Raw genomic sequence first — 21,199 nt, forward strand, 5'->3', positions numbered from 1 at the left:
GAGCGGCACCCAAGTGCCAGGGTATATACCATGCATGTACAGTAACGGCGCGGCGGGGGGGGGGGGGGGGTGAGGGGGGGGCGCCTCTGCGTGCAAAGTGCCTAGGGCAGCATGAACTCTAAATACAGGCCTGACCATAACATGTATGATGGAATCCCAAATATATTATCTTTGAAGATATAAATAGGTAAAATTGTAAAAAAGGATGCAATATGGTAACGTTTGGGGGGTTCCTGTGTCTATGTAATGCACTATACGGTAAAAACGACATGATACCATTACTCTATAGGTCAGTCCGATCACAACCATATGCAGGTTACACAGATTCTCTAATGTTATATATTAACACATATGTAACAAAAAAATGGTAATCCGCACACTTTTTTTCCCCTCTTTTCATCTACGCCGCTAGTGATGACACTTGTTATATTTTAATAGATCGGACAATTACGCACGCTACGGTATATAATATGTTTATTTATTTTTATATGTTTTATTTATATAATGGGAAAGGGAGGTGATTTAAGCTTTTATTGGGGGAGGGGCTTTGGGGTAGTGTAATAATGTTTGGTACTTTTTTTTTATTAACACATTTTAAGTCACTTTGGGGGACTTTTAGATACACTTATTACATTACTCACACTTACCATTGCTATGCCATAGGCACAGCATTGATCAGTGTGATAGGCGATCTGCTCATTGAGTGCTGCCTGTGCAGGCTCAGTGAGCAGATCGCCGATCAGACCGCACGGAGGCAGGTGAGGGACCTCTGGCGGTCCGTTACAATGTTCGGGACCCCCGCAGTCACACTGTGAGGGTCCCAATCGTTAAGTGACAGGGGACTACCCCTGTCACTTACACCTAAACACCGTGGCGTTTAACAGGGTTAATAACACGCTGCAGCCTGTCATTAACGGTGAGGGCCGGGCTGCTCACTGCAGCCGGCCCCCACCTCCTATGAAACGTGCTTCATAGGTCAGGACGTACCGGTACGCCCAGGGTCGTCTAGGGGATAATTAATCATAAAATCATGTAGATAAAACTGAAAAATGGCAGAAAACAAAAAATTGTGGGAAATAACATGGATGAAAAAAAAAAAAAAAAAAAGTTTTTGTAGAATAGGTCCGCTAATGTTCAAAACAATAGAGGATATTTAAAAATGATGTAGTAGAAAATGAATATAAGATAGAATCTTAGGGTTTATCTCATTAATCCAAAGCCGTTTCTAGAAAATCGCTGATAGCTTAATAGGTAGCAGCACCACGTATATGGTTGTTTCTCTAGTTAGGGTCCTATTACACGAAGCGATTTTTAACGATGAACGACTAACGATAAAGGAGATACGATCGTTATTATGATCATTATTGCGATCGTTACACTATGATCGTTTATTCCTTCTGATCTCAGCAAAACAATGGACAATGTGCAATTACACTGAACGATTAGCGGAACTTAAGCGAACGAATTAACAATTATTTTAGGTTCAGATCTAAATCAACGATCAACGACATATGAACGATTTTTCGATCGTTGTCTGCAATTACACTGAACGATTACCGTTTAAATTCGAACGATATAACAATTTTTCGCACGATAATCGTCTCGTGTAATAGGGCCCTTAGAGTCATTGCGGCGCTCTATGTGCTTAGTTGCGTACGTGCCTGGACAGGGTGATGTTTTAAGAGTTTTAATACAAACTGCAGAAGTTCACTTAGTAACGATCAGGAACGTCTTAAGGCCCTATTCCACGGAACGACTATCGTTCATAAACTCGCTCCAACAACCGCTCGTTAGTGATCACTAAAAGATTTTTTTTAGCGAACGATAACACATGACATGAACAATATATGTAGTGTAACGATTATTTTGCGGTCGTTACATGGTCGTTTAAAACGTTCGCCGGGGTGGTCATGACCATACGACACACCTACTTTTTTTTAAACCTTTTTACGAACCACTGAAAGATTTCTAATTTTACGAACCAATTAGCGAATTATCTTTCAAAGACCAACGATTTTTTTTCGACATGCTGAAAAACAATTTTAAACGACAATATAACGATTTTGCCTTTGTCGTTCGCTCGTTTACACCAATTCCACGAAGCGATTATCGTTAACGAGCGGTCGTTGGAGCGAGTTTATGAGAGTGGAATAGGGCCTTTAAACAGCACCTGTAATGCTAAATGCAATGTATCTAGAAATGGCTTTGAGAAGAATATAGTCCACTTTATAATGTTCAATAGCTTGCGTATTAGCACATGTATTTTTGCATATAACGTTACTTTACGTAGAGAGTTCGGTGTAACAACACCTCTCACCCGTCTGGCACTGTAGTAGTTTTGTAGGCAAAGTCGGGTTCGGCTGTAGATGCTCCCACGTTTGCAGAGTTCTGTCTCCTGGCTGTCAAAGGGTTTCAGCGCTCTCCGACGCTTGTTAAATGGAATACTTGTTTTGCGCTTGCGCAGAGAAAGCTGTTGCCCGCAGGACCTCGTGGTGGTTTCTATTTTCTATACTTTTAATAAATAGAATTTGCATTTTATCTACTTTGTTTACACCTTATATCTACTATATACCATCTATATCTCCTACCTAACTTGTCTAGAAGACCTCAGCTCGTTTTCTTTCTTTTATTCCATTTAATCCTTGGGGTACAGGATATCAAGGTTAACCACGTCACACTAGTGGCAGTAGAACTCACACTACCTACCTTACTCCTAGTTTTCTGTCCTGTTGTGATACATTACTGGAGCCAGAACAGTTTTTTTTCTCAGGCCTGTGATGAGTTGTGTTACATTGTCTCCTCTTCTCTCCATTCATCTCCCAACACTCCAGGATCCTCTGCTGATATCTTCTATATAAGAGACCGACCCATCAACCATGGAGAGAGACAGAGACAAGATGGCCGAGAGGATAATAACCCTCACCCTACACATACTCTTCCTGCTTACTGGGGAGGTGAGGGATTCTGGGAGTGATGTCATCATGACATCATTCTTATCTATGGAATAACAGATGGATAGGACTGGAGAGCTGAGGGATTCTGGGAGTGATGTCATCATGACATCATTCTTATCTATGGAATAACAGATGGATAGGACTGGGGAGGTGAGGGATTCTGGGAGTGATGTCATCATGACATCATTCTTATCTATGGAATAACAGATGGATAGGACTGGGGAGGTGAGGGATTCTGGGAGTGATGTCATCATGACATCATTCTTATCTATGGAATAACAGATGGATAGGACTGGAGAGGTGAGGGATTCTGGGAGTGATGTCATCATGACATCATCCTTATCTATGGAATAACAGATGGATAGGACTGGAGAGGTGAGGGATTCTGGGAATGGATGGTGTGATAGTAATGTGTCTCTCCATACACAGGATTACACAGTAGTGAAGAAGTCCTCTAGTGGGCGCTGTGGGGCCCCTGGGTGTGTAGGATGGGGAAGAACCCTGAGCCCAATCCCGGGGCCCCTGATACATGAGGAAATGGAGGAAGAGAAGATCCTAGAAGTCACCAACAAGATGGTGGAGCTGCTGAGTGGAGAGGTGAGACTGTGGCTGCTGGGAATGCTGGGACATTATACAGTAACACCACTGGAGGGGTGGGGGGGATGACTGTGTGATCATTGTGTGTGTCAGGTTCCTATAAGGTGTCAGGACGTGGCGGTCTATTTCTCCATGGAGGAGTGGGAGTATGTAGAAGGACACAAGGATCAGTACAAGGATGTGATGCCGGAGGATCAGCAGCCCCTCCAATCAGCAGGTAATAGACAGGACTATATACACACCTCATCTCTGTATTATCTGGATGGAAAGAATGAATTCAGTCTCTGTATGTGTTCCCTCCAGTCAGATCCAGTAAGAGAACAGCACCAGAGAGATGTCCCCGTCCTCTTCTCCCACAGGATCAGGATCAGGTAGATGGAGATGTTCCCTATGAGGTTTAGAAGGGCTGTGAAGCTCTTGGTCTCTAACAGTGTGTAGGTCCCTATCATGCACGGGTACAAGACCTCTTTATTTATTTCATTTACACAGCCTTGTTGTGTACAGTTGTTGCAAACTTGCAAAAACAGCATTTTGGTAAAAAAAAAAAAAAATTATGTCTTTATAAGAGATGAGAGAGCTCTCTCTATCAAGTATAGTATTTGCTCAAGTACCGGGCTCCTCAAAAGTATTTGAGGGAGTACTGCCTGCTGCTTGTCTTCAAACTCCTCCCTCTAGTTGTCCCCCTGACTTGCTGCCCTAACAGCAATCTCATCAACGACTGTGTCTCATCATCATCATCATCATCAGAACCCTGTTCAGACACTAAGTGACTATCTCCACTATCATCACCCGACAGATATCATAAGGTCAAAGCTTTGGGCATTGGTGCACACAAGCTTCCTAGGTGCCTCCTGATGCATTCCTTGTGAATCATGGGAGCGACATGACAACCGCTCCTCGGAGTCTCCCTGTTCGGAATCATTTTCTTGGAATGGTTTGGGGGAGGGAGGATTCACAGATCCAGTCCTGGGTGGAATACTGACTTGACTTGTTATCATTCACATCATCACCTGCTCGCACGGCTGTGGATCCAATAGTGGTGTACCACGCGTCTCTGCTAACTGGGAGAAGAGTCCAGAGATCTTGGATAAGCGGTGTTCTCATCTTCCTTCTGTCCTCTGCCCCCACCATGTCCTCATCTCTTACCGCTATTCTTGGCCATGTATGTTATGACCAGATTACAATGCGTAAACTGGCTATTTGTAACTGCGTCATACAGTCCTGCAAAATTCAGTGTATTATAGAACTGGTCTGGTATATAAGAAAACTGGCTATATAGAAATGCGTACTAATAGCTGTATACCAGTATACAGTATCATTATACTGAATGCCATTGGTATACTGTCTCTCATTTGTTTTTTGGGGGGTCACGCTGTGAGATTAGCAGTCCTGAAAAGGACATTTGGATCTGTCCCTGCCTGCTACCAGACTGCTGCTGAGCAGAGCATCAGGACCGGATAGGTGATGATCCACACCTAGATTAGAGATATTGCTCTAATGGTTTTTTCTTTACTGTACTGGAGATAAGACCTTGTTTTCTCCACAGCTTAAGGTCATGTTCACATGGCGTAAGAGACCGGCCGGATGATCTTTTTGGCCGCAGTGTTCTGATGCGGGTGCATCCGTGCGCGCCCACATCAGAACTATGGAGCGAGTGGCCGGAGCCGCTTGCTTCATAGTGTGCGCTGACATGGTTTTCTATGGCCGCTTTTCATTAAATTGCGGCCGCAGGAAACTGATATGTCAGTTGTTTACGGCACCGCGAGAGATCCCGGCCGGAGCGTATACTATTCCATACAAAAACCAAGCAACGTGTCTTTTCGTAGAAAGTACGGCCGTTGTTGCCAATTGCAACAACAGCTGTAGTTTTACGAATAGATGCATTGTGTGAACATAGCCTATAAGTTAACTTTTATTCTTTTCAGTTACTTTTTTTATTATTTCACACATATATACAGTGCTCAATTGTGGTGGGAGCAGGTGTACATTTAGCACGCTGGGTGCAGGTTCAGGCACCCGGCCGGGTTCACCAAGAGGTAAGCGCCCCTTAGTGACTCCGGACGGAAAAAATCGGTCAGGCCTAATGTAAGACCAGTGTATGAGTACGCCAGTCATCATAAATCCCCAGCTTAAGAGTTCCCCGTATTGGGCTTGCTCTCTACTTGCTCTCGGGAAGGGATCTAAGTGTCAAAGTCCTCGTAACACCATAGAACTGCTCTCAGCTATTAGTATGTGTTCCTATTACTGCACAACGATGAGCGCTGCACTGCAGCATATAGGGGAAGATTCATCACACATGGTGTAAAGTGAAACTGGCTCAGTTGCCCCTAGCAACCAATCAGATTCCACCTTTCATTCCTCACAGACTCTTTGGAAAATTAAAGGTGGAATCTGATTGGTTGCTAGGGGCAACTGAGCCAGTTTCACTTTACACCATGTTTGATAAATCTCCCCCATAGTGTATGTTGGCAGGACGCTGGGGGTACCATCACCTCCATAGGAATTTTACTTCCGCTCTGCATGCGGTATTATAGTGACTGTTACCATACGGTATCAGGTTGTCACTGTCTGAGCTCTGTAACTCTGTATTTCTGCGACTGATATGGCTAAGGATATTAGCTATTTCTCTGGATTCTTAAAGGTGTTATCCAGCGCTACAAAAACATGGCCACTTTTCCCCCTACTGTTGTCTCCAGTTTGGGTGGGGTTTTGAAACTCAGTTCCATTGAAGTAAATAGAGCTTAATTGCAAACTACACCTGAACTGGAGACAACAGTAGGGGGAAAAGTGGGCATGTTTTTGTAGCGCTGGATAACCCCTTTAACAAGTGATTTTGGTATCCTCTCAGTATCTCTTCTATTTTATTGCCTCTATATCATACGCGGTTACAGATTAGTTCTTGTTAGTTGGATATAGCTAGTAAACCTGCCATGCCTATCTTAAAGGGAATCTGTCAGCACCTGTTCTGGTTCTGAGGTGCTGACAGTGTGATGAAGGTGTGTGTCTCCTAGTGCGGTGTGTTACCTTTCTTTTTCAGATGGGTCCTGTACTTTGTCCCCAATCTGTGCCGTAACTGTCATTCATGGCGCCCCTCCCTCGGGTGACGTCATCTTTAGCTGCCTGGTTCTGTGTACTGCGCACGCTCCCGCGGCCTGATTCGCGCATGCCGTTGGAGCGGCACTGAGAGGCTTTGGCCCTCAGTGCCCCTGCGCCGCTCTGACACACTATGCCCATGCGCGAATTAGGCCGTGGGAGCGTGCGCAGTACACAGAACCAGGCAGCTAAGGGCCCTATTCCACGGGCCGAGCAACGATGTAAACGAGTGCCGATCTGCTAGATCGGCGCTCGTTTACTGGGCCTATTCCACTGCCCCGATGATCGTTTAGCAAGGGCTGCAGGGACATCGTTACCGATGTCCTTGAAGCCCTTGCAGCATACATTACCTAGCAAGGCTTCTCTTGCACTCCGTCTTCCTCCCCGGGTCCCGCGGCGCAGCATCAACTCCGGAGCGGCCTGAGTGAGCTGTCAGACCACTCAGCCAATCACTGGCCCCAGCGGTCCCGGACAGTGATTGGCTGAGCGCTCTGACAGCTCAGTCAGGCCGCTCCGGAGCTGATGCTGCATGCGGGACCCAGGGAGGGCTGGCTACTATTTAAGAGACTATGGGGGAGGGCTGGCTACTATATAAGAGACTATGTGGGAGGGCTGGCTACTATATAAGAGACTACAGGGGAGGGCTGGCTACTATATGAGATTGTTGGGGAGAGCTGGCTACTATATAAGAGACTATGGGGGTGGGCTGGCTACTATATAAGAGACTATGGGGAGAGCTGGCTACTATATAAGAGACTACAGGGGAGGGCTGGCTACTATATAAGAGACTATGGGGGAGGGCTGGCTACTATATAAGAGACTGTAGGGGGGCTGGCTACTATATAAGAGACTACAGGGGAGGGCTGGCTACTATATGAGATTGTTGGGGAGGGCTGGCTACTATATAAGAGACTATGGGGGAGGGCTGGCTACTATACAAGAGACTACAGGGGAGGGCTGGCTACTATATAAGAGACTATGGGGGAGGGCTGGCTACTATATAAGAGACTACAGGGGAGGGCTGGCTACTATTTAAGAGACTATGGGGGAGGGCTGGCTACTATATAAGAGACTATGGGGGAGGGCTGGCTACTATTTAAGAGACTATGGGGGAGGGCTGGCTACTATATAAGAGACTATGGGGGAGGGCTGGCTACTATACAAGAGACTACAGGGGAGGGCTGGCTACTATTTAAGAGACTATGGGGGAGGGCTGGCTACTATATAAGAGACTATGGGGGAGGGCTGGCTACTATATGAGATTGTTGGGGAGGGCTGGCTACTATATAAGAGACTATGGGGGAGGGCTGTCTACTATATAAGAGACTACAGGGGAGGGCTGGCTACTATATAAGAGACTATGGGGGAGGGCTGGCTACTATATAAGAGACTATAGGGGGGCTGGCTACTATATAAGAGACTATAGGGGGGCTGGCTACTATATAAGAGACTATGGGGGAGGGCTGGCTACTATATGAGATTGTTGGGGAGGGCTGGCTACTATATAAGAGACTATGGGGGAGGGCTGGCTACTATATAAGAGACTATGGGGGAGGGCTGGCTGCTATTTAAGACACTATTGGGGAGGGCTAGCTACTATATAAGAGACTATGGGGGAGGGCTGGCTACTATATAAGAGAGTATTGGGGAGGGCTGGCTACTATATAAGACACTATTGGGGAGGGCTGGCTACTATATGGGACACTTGGGGGGCTGGCTAATATGAGAGGCAATTTTAAGGGGATTGGCTATTATATTGGTTGGGGTTTAATCATGTCATAGCAATTAACATGTCAATTATCATGTGCACGGGGCTGGGAGACGCACAACACTGACAGTGCCAGGAACGCCACATTCGCACTTCAATAGTTATCAAGGTTGTCCCGCGACTTTGTCCAATTTTTTATTTTTGTCCCACTGTGTATTTGAGTTTGACACCACTGATCTAGTAGGAGACCTGCACCTATGTGATTCAGATAACTCTTCCTGTCATGTAATTTTTGTTCCTCACGGTAACTACTTATGCATTTTGCTTGTCTTCAGCTTTTCATGGAACTTCTCCTACTTTCTGATGGTTTTTATAATATTTATTTCAAAGCTAATAAATCCGGGGAAAGATCTGAACTATACTAATGCTACAGACATAAGAGAAAAAGAAGAAAAAGAGATGACAGATGACAGCAGTGATGAGCAGTATAAGAAAGACATCACTACAGGGAAAGATATGAACCTTATCAATGGTATAGACATAAAAGAAGAAGAAACAGATGACAGCAGTGATGAGCAGTATAAGGAGGACAACACTACAGGGAAAGATATGAACCTTATCAATGGTACAGGCATAAAAGAAGAAGAGACAGATGACAGCAGTGATGAGCAGTATAAGGAGGACATCACTACAGGAAAAGATATGAACCTTATCAATGGTACAGACATAAAAGAAGAAGAGACAGATGACAGCAGTGATGAGCAGTATAAGGAGGACATCACTACAGGTAACCGCCCAGGTGAGTAGTGACCACTAAATGCAGAGAACAGTCACACATTCTCCTCAGTCACCGGCTGTAACTATTTTGTGCTTCCCTATCACCTGTGCTATCCAGCATGTGACTACTTTCCTGCCATCTTCTAACCCAGCCTGTGTGTACCTGAACTGTGATTGGTTGCTGTGGGAAAACCCACACAGTGTGAGCGTTAGCCAGCCCGGTAAATCTGGGCCAGTGATGATACAATTTTTAGAAAGCTTTGAGACAAACCAATCCCCTTCACAGAAAATAGACTAGGCTTATGGTCCTATTAGACAAAACAATGAACCATGTGCAATTACGCTGAACGATTAGTAAACAAATGCGGAACTACATCGAACGATTAACTCTTTTTTGCGTTTTCGATTTTTCCTCCTTGTGCTTAAAAGGCCATAGCAGTTGCATTTTTTCACATGTTAGGGCTATCCCCCCCCCCTGGGGTTAGCAGTAGTTGTCTACGGTTTAGCAATGATTTTAGGGTCAGATCTAAATCAACGACTCGCGAATGATTTTTCAATTGTTGCAATTACACAGGACGATTATCGTTTAAATTGAACGATATAACGATTTTCACACGATAATAGCCCCATATAATAGGGCCCTTACTCCTGATAGTAAATTGCACTTTTAATACACAAGCCTATTACCGCTAGAGTAGAAATACACCACACACTGAAAAATCACCTGTTGATATAGTTAAAAAAAATATATATTTTTTACTGTTTTATTCTTGACAGCTGAGTGTCCCCGGAGATCAGAGGGACATCAGATATCTCCAGATATTACAGCAGATGGTCAGATCACACAAGATACATATGAAGAACCTTCTATTACCCCAGATATACCCCCAGCCCCTCACAGAAAAGATCTGCCATCTCATCCTTCTATACAAGTCGTGGCTACTGATCCATCACAGACTGTTGAGAAAAATAAAAGTTGCAGAAAGGATGGGGAACATTCGAAAGCAGATACAGAAAAGCCTTCATTTGCGTGTTCACAATGTGGAAAACATTTTACCTATAAAAGGTGTCTCGTGAAACACCAGAAAATTCACACACGGAAGAAGCTATTTTCATGTTCAGAGTGTGGGAAATGTTTTGATTTCAAATCAAAGCTTGCTACACATTTCAAAGCTCACACAGGGGAGAAGCATGTTGCACATCAGAGAACTTGCCCAGGGGAGAAGCCATTTTCATGTTCAGAATGTGGGAAAGGTTATACTTTCAAATCAGAGCTTGTTGAACATCAGAGAACTCACACAGGGGATAGGCCATTTTCATGTACAGAATGTGAGAAGTGTTTTACTTTTAAATCACAGATTGTTAGACATCTGAGAATTCACACAGGGGAGAAGCCATTTTCATGTTCAGAATGTGGAAAATGTTTTAACCGGAACTCAGCTCTCATTGTCCATCTGAGAAATCACACAGGGGAGAAGCCCTTTTCATGTTCAGAATGTGGAAAACGTTTTAACCGGAACTCAGCTCTCGTTGTCCATCTGAGAAATCACACAGGGGAGAAGCCCTTTTCATGTTCAGAATGTGGGAAAAAATATGGAGCAAAAACATATCTTGACGATCATCAAAAAAATCACTCGGGGGAGAAGCCATTTTCATGCTCTGAATGTGGAAAATGTTTCATTAAGAAATCAAAGCTTGATAGACATTTGAGAACTCACACAGGGGAGAAGCCATTTTCATGCTTCGAATGTGGGAAATGTTTTACTCAGGAATCAGCTCTTAATAGACATAAAAAAACTCACACTGGGGAGAAACCATTTTTATGCTCAACATGTGGAAAATGTTTTACTGATAAATACACTCTTGATAAACATCAAAAAACCCACACTGGAAAAGTACTTACATGAGAGAGGGCAAAGTGACCCCACCATGGACTCTTCCTATCAGTCAGAACTACAACCTTTAGTTCCATATTCAGATTAGAATCTTCTGTAAGTTGGTCAGAGATACAGGTGTTCTCCTTTTTCACTGCTCATGTATTTGCCATTTTAAGGGAACGTGTCAGAAAAGATGTTTGAATAAAGTTTTCATGTTAATGTAAGTTATTTAAATTTTTTTTGTTTTTATGAGTTTTTAATTTTCCTATCTATATTATAAAATCCTGAAATCTTGCAGTTGTCATTTTGGCCGCTAGCGTTTAACCCCTCCAGGACCGACAGACCCACATGATCCCTTAATTTTTTGCGCCACTAACTGTATTTTCCAATGGCAGACTTAATTTTCCCATTAAATATGCAGCAAAATTAGAAAAAAAATAATTTGCGCAATGAAATTAAAATGATCTTGTATAACTTCAATTTTATTTGACGGCTTTTAAAAGATTAAAACCTTTAAAAAAAAAATTCTTAAAATCGCTCTATTCCCAGGCTTATAACGCCTTTATCCTTTAATCTATGGGGCTGTGTGAGGTGTCATTTTTTTGCGCCATGATCTGTACTTTCTATCGATGCCAAAACAGACAGCTGCAGAGGGGGCCATCCCTGCATGTTGCTGGGCCAGGCCTGTGTGCTGTAATGGCTCTGATCCCGGCTCGGTGATCCATTGCTCTGGCCTCCAGCATACCAGAGCAATGGCTAACTGATCGCATTGATCTATGTAGTAGATATGTACTGCATAGATCTCAATGAGAGATAGGGGGAAGTCTAGTTAGTGTATAAAAGTTATATAAAATAAAGTTTTTTCAGTAATAAAAAAAACCCCTTCCCTTTCCCTTTTTATACATAAAAATAAATAAATAAACATATTTATTTATTTTAATCACATCAAATCCAGAAAAATTGTAATGAAAAGTGATAAAAAAAAAGTCGCATATATGTAAACAACGTACCGATAAAAAGAACAGATCATGGCGCAAAAAATTACACCTCACACAGCCACATGGATCGGATCCAAGGATAAAAGCGCTATAAGCCTGGGAATAGAGCGAGTTTAGGAACATTTAGTTTTTTTTAAATTGGATGAGCACTGCTATGCTCAGCCAGTCGTGGCTGAGCAGCTGATGACTCGCTGGAGGGGGGCCGGCATGAGGGTGGCCTGGAGCAGTCAGGCCCGCCTCCTGAAGATGGCGTGATCGTCCCAAGATGGCGGAGGGGGTCAACAGTGATTACTTAAGTATAGTGTATTACACTTCTGGGTCCACGGTCGGGGGGGGGGACATGGGGATGGGGGCCATTCACTTAAATAACATGCATTACACTGTTGTATAACTTTGTAATGTGTGTTATTTAAAAAAAAAATCCTTTAAACCGCACTACCCCTTTAATAACTGAGCCAAGTGTCACTTTTGCGTTTTTGTTTTTTCCATACCTCAGACCCATAACTCTTTTATTTTACCACCTACAGGGCCATGTGAGGGCTTGTTTTTTTCAGGAGCAGGTGTACTTTGTATTGGCATCTTTCAATCTACCTTGGGTCCAAACTTGGATCTTGGGAACTTGGGTCCAAAAATGTGTTTCCGTTTACGTCATGCACTATTCCACAGTAACGATAATCGGCCAGATCGGCCCCGTTTGGCCCGATTCGGCCCATTATCGTTCGGTGAAATAGAGAGGGCCAGACCTAAAATCATCGTTCCCCCACCGCGCATCGCTACGGTTGAATAGCGGTGCGCGGCGGGCGACCAACGACTTGACAAGCAGCAGCAGCATCAGCATACATTACCTGTCCAGGCTTCTTCTCCGCGCTGCCTTCATCCCCGGGTCCCGCGCGCTCTATCTTCAGAATGGCCGGTCAGCTGACGAAGCGCTCAGCCAATCACAGGCCGGGACCGCCACGGCCTGTGATTGGCTGTGTGTGGCCTGTCAGCTGACCGGCCATTCTGAAGATAGAGCGCGGGGGACCCGGGGATGAAGACAGCGCGGAGAAGAAGCCTGGACAGGTAATGTATGTTGCTGCAAGGACATCGGCAACAATGTCCTTGCAGCCCTCGCTCAACGATCATCGGGCCGTGGAATAGGCCCAGTAAACGAGCGGCGATCTAGCAGATTGCGGCTCGTTTACATCGTTGATCCTCGGCCCGTGGAATAGGACCCTTTATGGTAAAACTGGCATTTTTCCTTTATTCTATGGGTCAGTCTGAACACGGTGATATGGAGGTTTACTAGGTTTTCTAATGTTTTACTATTTTTTTTTAGCAGTAAAACTTTTTTTTTTTTGCAATGAGACATATTTAATATGGCCCTATTTTACCTCCTATAGCGCATTTATTTTTTCACCAAGGGGTCATATGGGGTGTCATTTTTTACGCCATGATCTCTAGTTTTTGTTAGTAACATTTTTTTTCTAGATCAGACGTATTGATCACTTTTTGTTGATTGTTTTTTTTATACATAAAATGTCAGTTAAAAAAACTGCTTTTTGTTCACGTCTTTCACCGTGCAGGAAAAGTTTTGATTTATTTTAATAGATCGGACTATTACGCACGCTACAGTATATTATATGTTAATTACCTTTATTAATTTTATGTGTTTTATGTATAAAATGGGAAGCTTGTGATTTTCACTTTTATTGGGGGAGGGGCTTCATGGTATTTTTTAAAACTTTTATGATTCTCATTCTTTTTTTTACACTTTTATAGTCCCCTTAGGGGACTTTTACATTAAAGGGGTTGTCCGGCGATAAAAAATTATTCACAGAATAACACACATTACAAAGTTATACAACTTTGTAATGTATGTTATGTCTGTGAATGGCCCCCTTCCCCGTGTTTCCCCCCACCCACGCTAGACCCGGAAGTGTGGTGCATTATACTCACCGCATCTCGTGTCGTCCACAGTCTCCGATCGTCAGCAGTGACGTCTTCTTCGGGCGGCCAGCGGATCTTCCCGAGTGCCGGCCGCCCTCTGCAGCGTCATCCGACGCTCCGCCGCGATTGGCTGAGCATAACTGTGCTCAGCCAATCGCGGCTGAGCGGCTGATGACGCGGCCACGTTATCAGCTGCTCAGCCGCGATTGGCTGAGCACAGTTATGCTCAGCCAATCGCGGCTGAGCTTCGGATGACGCTGCAGAGGGCGGCCGGCACTCGGGAAGATCCACTGGCCTCCCGAAGAAGACGTCACTGCTGAGGATCGGAGACCGTGGTCGGCACGTGACAGGTAATGTATAGCGCACCACACTTCCGGGTACACGGGTGGGGGTGGTGGGACACGGGGAAGGGGGCCATTCACAGACATAACATACATTACAAAGTTGTATAACTTTGTAATGTGTGTTATTCTGTGAATAATTTTTTATCGCCGGACAACCCCTTTAATACATTAGATTACATACACTGATCACTGCTATGCCATAACATAGCAGGAATCAGTGTTATTGGCAATCTGATAGGTCACACAGGTCACAGGCAGGTTCTATCAGCAGACTAGAGACCTGACTGCACAGAGGAAGGTAAGAGACCTCCGTCAGTCAGGCCATGTGATCGGGACCCCCACAGACACGCTGCGGGGGTCTCAATCGCTACGTGACCAGAGATGCTCCAGTCACTTATAGTCAAACACATTTAAGGGGTTAATGGGGGCGGGCGTGCGATTACGGCAGCCCGCTATAGAGGGTGAGGGCCTGGCTGCAGCCGGTCCTCACCGGCTATGGAGCAAGTTTAGCTCGTGAGCCCGCTCCATAGCCCGGGACCCCGGTAGGGCGTACATTTAAGCCCTCTTGCATTAAGGCCCAGGCAGTGGGGGAGTAAATGTACGCCCATGTTCGTTAAGGGGTTAAAGGGGTATTCCAGGCCAGCTTACTTCCTGAGTTGCGCTGCCACCAGAAGCATGATGGCAGGGCGGCGCTCCAGCTCTGCCATTCTGTGCTGTGACATTAGTTCCAGATGGCATCTCTTGCTTCATGCTGTGCTGCCCTCCTCTTCAGAGACAGTGCCGTGCTATACCCTTGTGTTATCAGGCTGTATCCACCTTCACATGGAGCGCGCAGACATCTGGATTCAAAAGCCGATCGTTCTGCTTCTCACAAATTTTAACAAAGCCAACTTCACTCATCTCTATTTACCACTGTACTGTTACTTAGTAAGCCAAGTATACATTATACATCATTTCACCAGTCTCCCATAGACTAGGGTGGGACTTTATCATTCAGACTAATAACTGTTAATTATTGTTTTTGTGCCTTCCTTTATTACAGTAGTTTTTGTGTGAAATGTATTGATTATATGCAAAAACCTTAGGCATGTAATAAAAAAATTGCACTAGTTTTGCATGTGAAATTTACTTCATAAATACAGCGAAACAGGAAAAACAAGTGCAAACACAGACTAAAAATGTGCAAAAACAATGATAAATTTCCTTCTTGATCTACTACTCCACCAACCAACTAATGATGTTTCCCGACTCTCTTTAGCTCTCGCTCTCTTCCCGCTCTGCTCCCGTCATTGACGCTGACATGACACTCTCCTTCTTATCATGCATAGGTTCTCCGGCCACAAATTACTCTATATGTACATCTGTAGAACAAGCGGTGGGCACTTCCAGCATCAGGAGAGGGTGCAGGGGATTATTGGGGTCAGACTGTTCAGGTGTGCAAACAGTCTACGCACATTCAAAAAAAAAAAAGAAAAGAAAATTGTAGTCTCTGGATACAATCCATAAAAACACTTGGTGGCTTTGACACCGACACCTTCAGTGTACGTGAAAGCTGTTTCGTGCAATCAATGCACTTCCTCTGACGTCCTAGGACTTCTTTATTGATTTGATAATGTCTTCGACCTGTAGAAGTTTTCTATGAAGCCAACCTGATAGGGCTGCAATTGCCTTTTCAAATCCATCTTGAAGGAACTCCAAGATGTGAGGGATACCACAAGCTTCTGTAGACGCACCTCTGAAAGAACCCCAACGATTCTTGCATATGAAGGGTTGGTCGCCTAGCTCCTAGAGTGAGATAGTGTTGCCACACTTGATCCATAGATCTCTGTCTCTCAATATGGACCTGTTAAGCTTAAGGCTGTCAGGTTGAAGGACTGAACTTCCCAGCACAGGTGGCTGCTCTGCGCCACTAGGTCCGGCCTGGGTGGCAACCTCCAGTACCTCCCCTGACTCATCAACATGAGTTTGGGGAACCACAACATTTTTGGCCAAAAGAGTAAGATGGTAATTACCGATGCCTGGTCTTGGTTGATCTTAATTACCCTTGGTATCATGGAAGTTGGCGGGAATATATACACTAAGTGTATAGTTCCAGGGAATTGCCACGGCATTTACTACAACTGGCTTGTCCGTCCTGTATAAGGTGCAGAATGTCTTCAGTTTGGCCTCTTTCTCAATGCCATCTGTCAACCAACTGCTGGAAGATGTCCTGGTTCAGGGACCAGTCCCCCGGTACTGTCAAGCTGCGACTGAGACGATCCGTTGGGTATTCTGTACTCCCCTGACATGTGCTGCGGATAACCTGGTTTTCCTGAATTCTGCCAAGGCGAAGATCTTCTCTGCCTCCCTGATTGTTGATGTAATACACACAGCAATATTACCTGTTTTAATTTTTACCGCTTTGCCAGGAAGAAAAGGTGCAAAGTGGGTGAGAACTTGATGCACCGCTTCAGGTCCATCCCGTCCTTGACCTTTAGCTACTACCTGAGTGACCTGCAAATGTTTTTTTTTTTTTTAAAAATATTTATTTTACTTTAATTTACTTTATCCAAAATAACAATACAAAAAAGAAAACAGAGTATAAGGAGATAAAAGCCAACATCATCCTAATTTGTTCAGTCCCCATATCCCCCCATCCCCCAAAACCTTCCCCCCCCCCCCTCGATCCCCAAAAGAGAGAACAAGAGCAGGGGGGGAACACAACACAAACTTACCTAAATATAAATTATTTTTGCCGCCTCTTTCCCAGTCATACCACGTGGCTTTATACTTCTGCCTTCCCTTTACCCCTGCGCTATAGTGCAAGTATTCGTATTGCTTAACTTTATTAACCAAATTTATCCACTCTGCTTTAACCGGTGGTTGTGGCAGTACCCATCCCCTAAAAACAACCAGTCTTGCCAAAAACAGAACATGGCTTATTATCCTCATATATTTGGACAGAATACTGGATGTATCTCCCAGTATCATAACGCTTGGAGCATACAGTAAAGACACACCCAGTCTGGAACACACTTCAGACACAACTGATTTCCAGAATCCCTGTACCCCACTACAACCCCACAGCATATGTATATAGTTGGCGTTAGATATTGCACATTTCGGGCACTCAACCCTCTCGTGTTTCCTAAACCTAGCTATCAGCTCTGGATAATAATGTAATCGTTGTATTATTTTAAATTGAGTAAATTGATGGCTTGAACTAAGAGACACTTCTCTACAATTCCGTACATTACCCATTCCTCTTCCGCAATAGGACCTATTTCTTTCTCCCATTTCATTTTGGTTTCTTGTATACTTCCTAATTCCTCAGTTATCACCATATACATTTTTTTAATGTCCCCTTTACCCCCACCCGTGAGCTTATCCAACAGTAAAACCCCTTTTATCCCTATTTTCTGTGACAGATATGTGAGTTGTATGTAGTGTAACCAGTGTTCTTTTTTGAAATTATATTGTGTCTGCAAATCTTTAAAAGTTTTAAGCACACCATTCTCATACATATGGTTAATTCTATATATACCCAAATCCTTCCAAATACCTTTGATTGATTCCCCCATAGTGGTGCGTATACTAAACTGTGTGTAATTTTAAACCAAGTCTTCCATTTTTCCCACACCCTGCCACATCCCAAAAATAGAAAAATGTCTCAAGGCCATATTTTCCCCACTCCCACCTTCCAGGGCCTCAAACAATGTGCAGAAGTGTCCCCCCAAAGTCTCCAGGATATATTCTCCAAGCCAAGTCGTGTTGCTTTTCTTAATGTTAGAAAGAGTGATAGCATAGAAATAGACACGGTCCCCCACAGCTTCCATAAAATTCCCCCACGCTATGTCAGGAATGATCTGTATACGCAATGGCACCCGTCAGGGGTGCCCGCTCTCACCACTAATTTTCGTGATGTGCATTGAGCCCCTGGCGGCGGCCATTAGATGCCACCCAGATATCCATGGGATGCAAATCCGCGGAGTGGACTACAAACTGTCCCTCTTTGCAGACGACGTTCTACTAACCCTGACCCAACGCATATCTCCCTTCCCAACCTCCACACCCTCCTGGCCCGCTTCGGTTGTTTATCTGGTTATAAGGTGAACGCGTCCAAAACAGAAGCCTTACCCATCAATATCCTCAACCCTTTACTGGATAACCTGAAGAGAAATTTTCATTATCATTGGAGAGACACCTCCCTTAAATACCTGGGGGTGCAAATCACAAACACCTACTCCTCCCTCTATGCCTTTAATTTTCCGAAACTGTTTGCGGACATCCGGACCCTCTTGGACAAATGGAATTCATTGCCCATTTCTCTACTAGGGAGGATAGCGGCAGTTAAGATGACCGTATTGCCCAAAATTCTCTACTACTTTGAGACCCTCCCAATCCAAGTCCCTCTTTAAGCTATTCAAGCCTCCATCCTCCGCTTTGTGTGGGCTCATAAACGCCATAGAATTGCTAAAAATATCCTGCAGGCTCCCAAGTCTTTAGGAGGACTAGCCCTACCTGACTTGGTCTGTTACTATTGGGCGGCACACCTCCGCTATATCCCGGCTTGGTCGGCGCCTATGGCCTACACGAAGTGGATGCTGCTAGAGAAGTTGTGGTTAGCGCCTGTCCATCCCAACTCTCTCTTGTGGTCCACCCCTGACACGCCCCTCCAGGGACCGGTCTTAGGTCCTATAAACCATACAAGACGCGTCTGGCACACTTGCATCAAAAAATTCCCCTTAGTCTCCAAATGCTCCCTGATGACCTCCTTCCTTTTCCACCCGAGTCTCCCGGATAGCCTGACGAGTGGAATGTCTAGAGTCTGGCATACGAACAAGTTGTTCCGCTTTGCAGACATCGTTAACCCTAGGGACCGGACCCTCCTGCCCTACGCAACTTTAGCCACTGAACTTTTCCCCCTGACGAAGAAGTGAGGTATCCTTATATGTCGCGATGGGAGGCGCTGTTTGGCAGACAGCTGCCACAATCGGTATGGCGGGTGATATGGGACAGGGCTTCTAAGACGTCTATATGTACGACCTATAAAGAAAACCAATACAAATTAATGCTTTTGTGGTACCACACCCCTGAATTCCTACACACTATGAACCCCACGCTACCTAATGTATGTTGGAGATGTCAGGGGGGAGTGGGCTCCCTGCAGCACATTTACTGGTCTTGCCCCCTAATTATTCCATACTGGGTGATGGTGAAGGATCTGATCAGGGAAGTTGTGGGCATTGAGATTGCACTGGACCCTGTCTTTTACCTTTTCAATGTCTCATCCGTAAAATTGGGGCGCAAGACTATGAAACTGCTGCTTCATATTCTCACGGCAGCACGCTGTCTAGTAGCTAGATTTTGGAGGAGGACGGCCTCACCTACGCAAAATGACCTACATGCTCGCATTCTCGATGTTAGAAATATGGAACAACTGACTGCTATGCTTAATAATAGACTGGACCACCTCAAGCAGGTCTGGCACCTGTGGGATGTGTTTTGGGCGGAGAAGGAATCCTCTAATATTAGGGCTCCACGTACAGCTTGATCTTCAGTGCCTGGTAACCCTCTCTGTAGCCTTTCCTCGTGTAACCTCTGTCTTGTCCACCCTTCCCCTGCCCCCCGATCTGTTGGTCTGTTTTCTTTTTTTTTTTCTCTTTTTCTTTATGATGTGTCTTCTTTATCCATTTAGTTTGTGACATGAGTAGTATGGGCAATGTTTCCACTGCTCCTGCATTTGATTATATGAGCTGAATCCTCTCTAGTACTGAGTTGTTTGACCCCCGATGCTGTGTACTTGTTAATGTATACTTTGTTGCATTGTATTGTCTGATGTTTAAAAGGAAAAAATTCTTTAATAATAAAAATACAATAAAAAAAAAAAAAAAGAAATAGACACGGAAGTTTGGCAAACCCATACCGCCCAGGTGAAACGGTGCCGCAAATCTCCCGTATCTAGCCCTCACTCGACGTCTACCCCATAGCAACCTACCCAGAATTCCTTCCAGTTTTTTAAAATACTTCTCAGGAATCCAGATAGGAGATGCCCGCAAAAAATATAACACTTGTGGTTGTACCACCATTTTAATCAGAGCAGCCCTATCTGCCATAGAGATTGCCAGTCTAGACCATACATCCACCTGTTTTTCCAACTTCTTCAGGTAAGGTTTTATATTATGCAAACAAAATTCCTTTGGGTCCCGACCAATATGTACCCCCAAATACTCTATATTCCCTTGTAGTTCCCCATATATCCGGGAGCTTTGAGACGCGCTTCGGTCCTCCTCTTTATTAATACTCAGCAGGGTGGATTTGTTCCAATTAATATCTAGCCCAGCTTGGCTACCAAACTCGGTATGGTCCTATCTGGGTTTCTCACAAACAGTAATAAATCGTCTGCGTACATGGTAATTTTATCCACAACTCCCCTAACTCCAAATCCTTCTATCTTTGGGTCTCTTCTAATCGCAGCAGCTAGTGGCTTAATATAGAGAGCATACAATAGGGGTGATAGTGGGCACCCATGACCTGCAAATGTTAATAGATAAAATATGTCCAAATCGGAAAGGTTCTGGTTTCAGGATTGTACCACTTTCTTTTGTAGATTTCTCAGGTGCTAGAGCACCCACGGTACTGCATCCATTGTAGAATATAGGAGGCCTCATTCAGATGAAAACTGGACCTGCTACCTGTAGGAACCGGCAACTTTTCTGGATTTTCAAAATTCATTGAGGAGACAGAAATAATGTAATCCATGTAGAGTTTACTACAAACCCTAGAAAGCTTTTGAATGTGGTAAGAATCAAGTCAGACTTCTCCTCGTTCACCAACCAACCTAGGCGAAGGGGACATGGGCATTCAAGATGTCCACCAATGTGGCCATGATGAGCCAATTGTTCAGATATCGGATGACTCTAATGCCTTGCAACCTCAGGAT

The 21,199-nt window shown here is 44.5% G+C and overlaps 1 protein-coding gene across 2 annotated transcripts; it reads left to right on the forward strand.

Annotated features, from left to right (window-relative positions):
* Nucleotides 1–8,359: 8,359 nt before the first annotated feature.
* Nucleotides 8,360–11,390, forward strand: LOC138786752 (gastrula zinc finger protein XlCGF57.1-like). 2 transcript variants are annotated; one of them, XM_069963776.1, is made up of 2 exons: nucleotides 8,360–9,151; nucleotides 9,907–11,390. In XM_069963776.1, exons 1-2 carry the CDS (start codon nucleotides 8,716–8,718, stop codon nucleotides 11,034–11,036), a joined length of 1,566 nt encoding a protein of 521 aa, XP_069819877.1. In that variant the 5' UTR covers nucleotides 8,360–8,715; the 3' UTR covers nucleotides 11,037–11,390. The 2 variants fall into 2 exon arrangements, with proteins under 2 accessions (XP_069819877.1, XP_069819878.1); XM_069963777.1 differs by having other exon boundaries at nucleotides 8,360–9,139.
* Nucleotides 11,391–21,199: the final 9,809 nt, after the last annotated feature.

The sequence above is a fragment of the Dendropsophus ebraccatus genome, chromosome 3 (genome assembly GCF_027789765.1).
Source record: "Dendropsophus ebraccatus isolate aDenEbr1 chromosome 3, aDenEbr1.pat, whole genome shotgun sequence".
Classification (NCBI taxonomy): domain Eukaryota; kingdom Metazoa; phylum Chordata; class Amphibia; order Anura; family Hylidae; genus Dendropsophus; species Dendropsophus ebraccatus.

What these genes read in the sequence shown, in the direction of transcription:
- LOC138786752 (XM_069963776.1), top strand. Translation starts at nt 8,716, where the DNA reads ATGGTTTTTATAATATTTATTTCAAAGCTAATAAATCCGGGGAAAGAT. An exon ending in CACTACAGGTAACCGCCCAG is followed by an intron (nt 9,152 to 9,906) that starts GTGAGTAGTGAC and finishes TATTCTTGACAG; the next exon opens with CTGAGTGTCCCCGGAGATCA.